The following is a 9641-nucleotide window of genomic DNA, read 5'->3' as shown; positions in this document are numbered from 1 at the left end:
CATCACTTACTGTCGTGAGCGGCCTCTAGTTAATAACTGCCTCAATTCTGGTAAATACTGTTGCCAAATCTTGATAGGACAACAACGCCTTGCCTAAAACCTTGCGAACAGGTTCCTTCACGGAACGTAACAGCCTCTCCCACCAGCCACCACACCAAGGAGAACGTTCGACTATGAACCTCCATTTGATTACTCTAGAGGTCAAGTTGGCCTGGAGCTCCTCTTGATCTATTTTGTCTCAGCGGATGACTCTTGTGTGAACAACTGTTGGATCTCGCGGTCGGCACTCTTGAACGTCTTTGCATTGTCGGACCAAATGGTGCTACAGAGTCATCTCCCACTGATCATACGAATCAACGCCTGGAAGAACTCATTGGTTGATAAGTCACTAGTAAGCTTTAGATGGGTCATGCGAGAACAGGCGTACGTGAAAGTGCAAATGTAAGCCTTCGTTGAGCTGGGATTCTCCCGTACAAACATCGGCCTATTTCGACATGAGTGAAGGCTGGAGATGATGACACCCTCGCCGATGGTAATGGCGCCATCGCCGACGCGCTGACGTTGACGAAAAACACACTTTCCCAGATCTCTCTTAACTTCACGGCGTCCCTTGGTGAGCCAAATCTCTTGCCGTAGGACCGAAAGGGTGCTCTCTGGTCCAGCATGCAGCAGCTTCTTGTGCACACTCTGTATGATCTTTTAAACCAATGGATGCCCATGCGGTAAGATAATTGGATGTTTGGTACCCTCAGGTAAATCCGAGTACTGCAATCTTTCTCCTACCTGTAGCACCCTATCTCTCTCGCATAGTAGGGATCCAACTTCAACATAGCATTGGTGTTTGGTAAAAGAAGGTTTTCCTTCAGCCTTTCATACTCTGCTTGGTAGACCTTCCATTGTATCTGTCGGTACCAATATAACTTGGCGTCTTGTAACTTCTCGACTGACACTTCTTTGCAACCTGAACTTCTTTTTTACTTGAAAGCTTGAACGCCTCGAAGTACATATGTTGCCACTCGAACTAAGGTTAACCATCGCTCATATCGACACGGATCGATCACTGGCTCCTTCGCAATCGCCGCACAAGCTCTTGTCTGTTTGTGTTTTCTCTCCTTCTCCACAGACTCAGATAATTCATTTGGCAGCTCTCGTTGATCAGGTAAGCATTGAGAAGACAACCAGGACGGTTTTAAATACTTTTTATTGTAGTTTTTAATAGTTTCTCATGCCTTAGTCACCTTTAACATAAATTTAATATAGAAATATTGTAAAGCGCAACCGAATATATTCATATGGAGGTTTGCGCTATATAAATGTAAATTATTATTATTATTATTATTATTATTATTATTATTATTATTAAGGATTCTGCATGGAACTCCAGTGATCTTGCATTAATGAGAGCAGCAAGTAACTCTAATCCTGGCAACGACACAGTCTTCGTGGGAGCCACTCTCGATTTGGACATAGCAAGATGAGTTGAAATATGGCCGGCTTTATCCACGCACCTGATACATACTGCCGCACCTTACGTCTTCGTTGAAGCGTCACCAAACCCGTGGATCACTATGCTCGAACTTGATTCAATGTTTCCCATGAAATAGCGGGGAAGGGTGATGCAACTTAACTGTGAAAGCTTCGATTTCCACGACCTCTACTAATCATCAATGTCATCGTCCAAACGGTCCTCCCACTGCAAACCTCGCTGCCAAAGTTCCTGGAATAACATTTTCGCTCTGATCGTTAATGGCGTGATTAGTCCCATAGGGTCAAACACCTTTGAAGCAATGCTCAACAGGCTTCTCTTCGTTTCGGGATCATTAGCAGTGAGCACACTCGCTGGAACACTGAAAAGGAGACAGTCAGTTGAAGTATTCCCAGACATTCCTAGTGCCTTTCGCGGCTTACTTGCATTGAAATCAATGGGACTGGACTCCGCCTGCTCTTGCTCGGGAATGTGGCTAAGAACTTCCTTTGAATTGCTGGCCCACTTAGTCAGATTAAATCCACCTCGTTCCATCATCTTGTCTAAGGACTGTTGCAACTCCACCGTAGCTCCAACGTCATCAGCACCGGTAAGGCAATCGTCCAAGTACATGTTTGACTGGACTTCTCTTGATGCATCAGGAAACTCTTCTCGGCATTTTGTGGCGTGACTTTGAACTGTGGCAATAAACAGGAATGGACTACAATTACCACCAAATGCCAATCTCGGCAACTTGTAGATTCTCGGTGGATCGTCACTCTTTAAATCCCTTCATATAGATAGTAGAGCGTCGTCGTCTCTTTCGTCAACTTTGATCTGGGGGAACATCTTCTCAACATCAGCCATAAGTTCAACCCTAAGTTTTCGGAATTGAAGTAGGACTTAAACAAAATTAGGTTGAAGCCGGCTGGCCCTGAAAGAAGACAGTCATTGACACTCATGTTCATCATAAGCCGACGCATCAAAGACAACACGACACTTTGTAGTTTTCTTGTCCTCTCGGGAGACTGCGTGATGAGGTAAATACCTGACTTTCTTGTCCTCATCCTTTACTTCTACAGCATACCCCTTTTCAACATATTGGTTGCTGGCATCCTTGTATGCATTAGCTTCCTCTGGATTCTCTTTAAGCTGCCTTTCTACACTCTTTAGTCTATTGGCTGCCTGGAAGTAGTTTGACCTCAGTGGTGGAGCAGCACCTTTCCACAACAACGGTACTTCATAACGCTCACCATCAAACTTCAGTACCTTGTTGAACTGCCTAACAGACTCTTCTTCCTCTAAGGACATATGTGCATCTCCTTTGTCGACAATTCCGATAGATTGTAGCTCCCAAAATTGATTAAGACTATCAGTGACTGGGTCAATGCGCTCAACTGACAACATCGACTTAGTGTGCTTACTCAGGGTAGGCCCTCAAATGGGAGTATTAGTGGTTTTACCATTCTTACATTTACCACTCATGAAAGCAAAGTGAAAGTCTGCCCCTATCAAAATGTCAACGTTGACCCATTCACAAGGGTACGAGTCAGCAAGCGTCAAGCCCTTCAGGTGAGGGTATTTCTCTAAGCTGATCTCCACTGGTTCTAGTGGTGTGCAGACGTTTTCTATGGTGCGGGCCTCCAACCCGACCGGCTTTGAAACTCTTCCTTGAACAGAGGTGAGAGATAAGCTGACTCTTTTAATTATTTTTGTCTGACTGGATTCTCCCCCTAACATGGAAACACTAAGGACCTCAGAAGGTCTATCTAGGGCCAATGATTCAGCAACACTCTTAGTGATATAAGACCCTTAGTTTCCTGAGTCAAACAGAACCCGCGCAGTCATTCTCTGGTCATCGTCTGCAACCAACGTGGCTGTCCCAGTCTGTAATAACGCCTGTTGCATCTTGGGGCTTTACGAAGACACGAAACCATCTTAACGTCGTTGTTCATTGTCCCTCTGTAGTCCTGTCCCCGTCACCATAAAGCATGGTGTGATGTCGTCGTCCACACGTTTAAACACTGCACTTGGGTTGGCGACAAACTGAAGAGTATTGGAAAGTAACGTTTTCTCTCAGGTGTTCTTTACCTCAGTTCTGTTCTTGTCCCTTCCCGCACTTCCTCTCACTATTCCACCAGTCTAGGAATGGTAAACATCCTCACCAATTACACAAGCATTTGTCTCCGGCCTCCTTGGAAAACACTTTTTTGTTCAAGAAATTGAAGAAAAGTTCAAGATCAACACTTTCTTCTTTGATGGTGGTTAGTTGTACACTGTAGTTCCCATTTCTCGGATAACTCAGGTGAGAGCTTGGTTTCCAATATTTGAAGGAGGATACAAGAATGGGTCATTGGTTTTTCACCCAGTGCTTCTAAAGCTCTAATTCGATTCTTTAGAGTGTCATGGAGATCTCGCAAAGATGCCGCTCCGTTGTTTGACCTTGGCTTCAGCTGAACAACGGACTTAAACAAAGACGAAATAATTATTCTTTTCCTTCCAAACCGATGTTTCAGAGCATCAACAGCGTGGTGATATTTAGCACTAGTGACTTCAAATCCTTCGATGGTTTGATATGCAATCCCTTCAAGTACTGTGCGCAGGTAGGTAAACTTCTGAACAGTAGGCACATTGTCATTATTATGAACAGCAGCCTCGATTTGATTTCATAAATTTTGGAATTTTTCAAACATCTCCATCAAACTTGGGTAACTCCAATTTTCGTAATTTCAAATGTGATTTTTTATGTTCCGTTGAACCGGAGGTGGTTTGTTGATTGATTGATTGGTTAGATATTTACTCTTGGGAACACATTTTTACCAAACGATGATTTAAAGCGCAAAGGAGGTACCTTTTTTATGGTTTCAAGCGATCTCATGAAAGGCCCCAAAAGGTACCTTTTTTGCAGTTGGAAGCGATGTTCTCAAAAGCGCGAAAAAGGTACCTTTTTGGCAGTTGGAAGTGATGTTCTCAAAAGCGCGAAAAAGGTACCTTTAATAGTGTTTTCAAGCCATGGGAAACCATTTAGAATCCTACTGATTGACAGTTGCAACTGTTTGGTGTCATTTTTATGAATTTTTTGTCTGAATTTACTGATCCACTAGTCAAGAGATAAATATTCCTTGTTTATTTGCCAAGTTTGAAACCAATTGCTGAGCTTAACACTGTAACATGTACAGTGTCAGGTCGCAGTTTTAAAATCTACCCCCCTTGCTTGATTTTGGCATGGGTGTGACCCATCTTGATCAGTGTCGGAGTGAAGATGGAAGCATTGTCGCTGGTTCGGTGGTTATCAATGAATGACAGGTGTCAGTTATAAGTAACCTGAAGAGAAGCCGGGCCAGTCTCTTGTGCATTTAAAATGCTTTTTTGTTTCCTCGCTAAAATGCTTTACCTTAATGCTCCATTTTTTCGAATAACATGCTCACCAGCACCCTAAGAAAATTCCCTAAAATGCGCGATGATGCGATGATGATACGTATAAGTGTTAAAATAACAAGAATGTATGTTAATGGCTTTAATGCACCAAAAGACAATTGTCTAAACAGTGGCACTTGAATTTTTTTTTATTTTGACTCTCGAGAGTTTATTTTCTATTTGAAAATTTCTAATTTCATTTTATCTGAAAAAAAAAAAATTCCGGGAAATTCCACGCAAGTTCCCAAAAAAAATGCTGGCTTACTGTACAAAAGTCTAAGAAGAGGAAAGCTGTTCAGGCTTACTCTTAGTATTTAGTTAGGGGTGTCAGAGGTACATGTATGGTGGTATTTTTACTGTTAATGGCTTTACTTCGGCCTGTAGCTCAATTTATATCATAGCAAAGAAAAATAACCCCAAGACTGAAGTCTTTAATTTAATAACCTTTCTGGAGTGAAAAAACATAACCCAGGAAACAAGACAGTTATATTAAAATGACCCGCTCGGAACCCGCTTAGTTTAGACTTAAAGGAAAATGAACACCTTTGCTTTACATGTAGGACTTCTTTCAGGTTAAAGTGTTTGCTCACGCTTAAAATTGCGCTTGCGGAGCTTCTCTTCATGCATCTAGTTTTAAAGTATCAGAAGTTGTTACTAACATTTTCGGGAGCCATTTTATTAATTTGGCTGGTGACTATTTTTTTCGGATTTCTTCTAGTTTCTCGCTTTTGATCTTGGCTTAAAGAAGCGAACTAAAATTTCTTGCTCTGCTTATTCCCCTTGTAGATCATTTCAATTTTAACAGGATCACCTAGAATCCCCTAAAAAAAGTCTGTGCATCATTCATTCAAGTTCAAGAGGTGCCAACGGATGACATATGTCAATTAGTAGGATTTTGAATGGCTTCCCAAAAGTCTGAAAACACTATTATATATTTTTAAAAAGGTACCTTTTTCGCCCTTTAACAACATCACTTCCAACTGCAAAAAAGGTACCTTTTTCGCGCTTTTGAGAGCATCGCTTCCAACTGCAAAAAAGGTACCTTTTTGTGCCGTTCATGAGATCGCTTGAAAGCGACAAAAAGGTACCTCTTTCGCGTTTTCAATCATCGTTTGGTAAAGTGAGAAATGGATGAAAAGTGGACAATATTGAGGTCAAAATATTTTTACTCGGAAGCTTAAAATACCCGCCTTTTTTTCAACTTTTCACCTAATCGACTAGCATTAACAAAAAGGTAACAATTTTACATTTTGTTCTATGAAAAATGAATGCAGAAAGTTAATTTTTCTGCTCTTTTCAAGTAGCAGAGTTGATCTTTTTGTAAAAAAGTAGACTTGCCGGAACCTTTCACTGATTGGCTTAGATTCTCAGCTTGTTTAAGGACAACGATAAGACGCGCCATTAGAGATGCTTTCTTCCCTTTCACCGGTAATCCTCTCTTTTTTAACTCAGCTTTGACTAGGGAAAGAGACATTCCACTCACAATTTCCTGCGCTGACTTAGTCGATACACAGTTCTCTGCCGTATTAAATCCTGAACTCGTTTATCTCGATGTTTACTGTTCTCCTTAGTGTTTTACTTCACGAAAGTTTCCTAACATCCTACTCTGAGGGACCAAAATGTTAAGTTCGAACTCCAAAACAACTTCTCTTCCTGATAAAAACAACAATAACTTTAATGTTCTATCGCGAACAAATCTTACAGACTTCAGACTACAATTTTTTTCGCGAGCGAAAAGCACATGTTATGACACCCCATAATACTAACCCAACAACATGTCCCGGGTAGGGTCGTTACATTGCAAGTGTAGTCTCACGGGCAGTCGACACGATCTACCGCTTCGGATTCGGGCCCGAACAGTCAGTACGCGCATTCTCCCGCATGATAGTCCAACCAGTTAAAAATGGCGCAATTATGAAGACCAGGAATCTAACAGTTTGAAGTCTGGAACCAATAATTATAGTGGGGTTTGGGACGGCCGGAAAATTCGAAATTTCTTGGAAATTCCGAACACCCGCTGAGTGTACTGTGTTGAAGCTCTCAGGCGTCACACCTATCTTAGACTTGGTTTTAATGGAAGAGGAAACTCGGACTTAAAATGGAAGTGCAAAAGTGCGACTTGCAGGTGAATTTAATTTGTTCTTCTTTAGGACAACATCTTCAAACGGTCAATGCAAAATTTTATATTCCGCTGCGCTCACTTGTGACATATCGAGTTAAACACTTGCAGATAACTTCGTACCCATGTATCAAGCAAATTACTTGTGAATGTCCCCATTTCCATAAATTTCCCTCCTTCTGGGTGATAAGTATCTCCGTGTTCTTATCATTCAAGGTATTGAGAAACATGTGTCAACTACAGTAAAGCCCGCGAGTAAGAACCTGTTAGGCTAAAATTTTGGCATTTAGGCTTCTTCTATATAAGAACCGGTCTAGCCTAAAATTTGAAACAGGTTTATTATTTTCTAAAATCTATAAAACAAATTCTGTACACTTGGACATTGAGGGATTTCAGAATTTCTGTGGTCATTGCTTGTTCTTCTTTTAGTCATTTTACATATAAGACTGACTTGGTATGCAGATTTCCTAAAGAAATAAGCTGCCCATGTAACAAGCTGAATAGCACTCTTAGCTACAATGTTTTTTTTTTCTGAAAATAAGAACCTATTAACAAACCTAGATAGCCTAAATTTGTGCCACTTACCATTTATGCAAGAACCTGTTTAGGCTAACTTGAACACGAGGAGTGTTACCTCTGATATCCAAACAGAGAGAAATGAATCCGTTTAAACATACGGATTCTGTGCATTCACCCGCCTGATAATGGACCACTTTTAAATGGCTCACTTATGAAGACAAGGGGTCCAAGGGAAGGAGGTCTGGAACCAATACAGTATGTTGCCCAGTATCCGGACGGTACCATTATCCGGACACTTAAAACAAAAACTCAGTTTTTGAGGCGCCCTTTTCAGTTATCGGTAAACAAAGTATTTCGAATGAAAGCTGAACGAAGCTTTAAGATGAAAGTTTTGGCAAGTTGAAAGCTTGCGAAACAGTCGCAGAAGACGCCGTTCTGTTCAGGTGAATAAACATTTCATGGCTAATATTTACCCTGTTTACTGCGCAGTAAAATTAGTGCTGCTCAGAAAGGGTAGGTAATATATAATATTTTCAAAGAAACAGTTTTATATTTAAATTGAAGGTACTAAAAGAAGTCAGTTCCCACAAAGTTTATTAATTCTTCTTGAAATTCGATTTGTTTGGAATAACGGAGCCCAGAAACATTCACTAAGTATTGATGTCAGGTGCCCAGTATCCGGACAGTTTTTTCTTTACTGTACAGAGTCGATGAATTAGCTGCGTACATTATCCGGAAAAGATTTATTTCATATCTATAACTATAAATAAAGCTTAGGATATATGATATAGTCGTAAATTGTATTTCTACTCAACTCCGTACGGACATCTTCTTCACTCATTCGGAGGCGACTTGATTTCGTGTGCGTCGCTTGTTTCGCGTGACTGCATTTTCTATATATAACCGAAAGCGTCGAAGTTGAACCTGGAATTCTCATACTTTCCCCAGTTGTGACTGCTAGAATGGGGTTGCAACGGTCTGAAAATGTCACAAAGGGATTGAGAGATGTGAAAGAAGGAGGAATTAGTGCTAGAAAAGCTGGTTTGTTGTAGGGTCTGTAGGGACTGAGCATGAAGAAATCAACACTGCAGGTCAGAACTAAACAGGAAATTGACCTTTGACCATCGCATTGAGGTCCCTTCCCCAAGCTTTTTTTTTTTAATAAAAAATGAAGAAAAAAAGTCGTTTGCAGATTGACTAATTGAGCTAGCAAACCTCGGCTTCAGCATATCCACGGATGTCTTCCCTAAATCAGTGAAAAAGTTCCTAGACAAGGAAGTAAGAATTATGCCATTTAACAACCCGGCTCGCGTTCCCTACCATACCCCAGTCATTTGTTGTTTTATTTCACGATGCTAGGTTATATTTTTGGAATCGATTGCCAGACTACTTTGCAAGTGCAAGAAAAGCTTATAAGTCGCTTGCCTGTCGAAATTAATGAACAATTACGTTGTTATTGTTGTGTCCGGATACTGGGCCAGCTGTCCGGATACTGGGCAACATAGGAACTCTGCTAATACTTCTGCTGTAAGGATAAAGAGATAGGGCGAGAGAGGGAAACCTTGTCTTACCCCTCTTTGGATGCTAAAAAAACGCTAGCCGTTCCATTATTTAACACACAACTTTCCGGGCCACTATAAAAGAGGTTTACCCAACTTATGACACTAAGCACCGAAACCCAAAAAAGAGAGAGTATTTCGAATGAAATACCATTCTATCGTGTCAAGTGCTTTTCAGAATCTAGAAAGAGAAGAAGGCCTGGGATATTCTGCTCCTAAGCATAGCAAATTATACTGTCAATAAGACGAATGTTTTCCCCAAAGAATCTTCCTCTCAAAAAGCCTGTCTGGTTGTTGTTAATAAGAGCAAGTAGGACACGATTTATACGGTTTTTCAAAAATCTTGGCTGCTATTTTACAGTCGCAATTAAGCAGGGTCAAAGGCCTCCAATTCTTGCTAAAGTAAGGTTCTGCATCTTTTTGCGGATGAGCATAATGATATGGTCGGCCATTTGTTTCAAAATTATGACACGAAATACGTGCCTTTTTTTCCCATGATACTTGCAATCATTCCTGCTACACGATATACGTGCGTTTTTTTGTCACGTATACTTGCGTTCTT

The 9641-nt window shown here is 41.0% G+C and overlaps 1 protein-coding gene across 1 annotated transcript; it reads right to left on the bottom strand.

Annotated features, from left to right (window-relative positions):
• Positions 1 to 1657: 1657 nt before the first annotated feature.
• LOC140934264 (uncharacterized) lies at positions 1658 to 2872 on the bottom strand. Its single transcript, XM_073383924.1, has 2 exons — positions 2514 to 2872; positions 1658 to 2186 (listed from the first exon to the last, which is right to left on the bottom strand). The coding sequence occupies exons 1-2, from the start codon at positions 2870 to 2872 to the stop codon at positions 1658 to 1660; spliced, it is 888 nt and encodes a 295-aa protein (XP_073240025.1).
• Between the last annotated feature and the right edge of the window lie 6769 nt (positions 2873 to 9641).

The sequence above is a fragment of the Porites lutea genome, chromosome 4 (genome assembly GCF_958299795.1).
Source record: "Porites lutea chromosome 4, jaPorLute2.1, whole genome shotgun sequence".
Taxonomy (NCBI): domain Eukaryota; kingdom Metazoa; phylum Cnidaria; class Anthozoa; order Scleractinia; family Poritidae; genus Porites; species Porites lutea.
The sequence above is the reverse complement of the archived record's forward strand: the minus strand, read 5'-3'. Positions and strand labels throughout refer to the sequence as shown.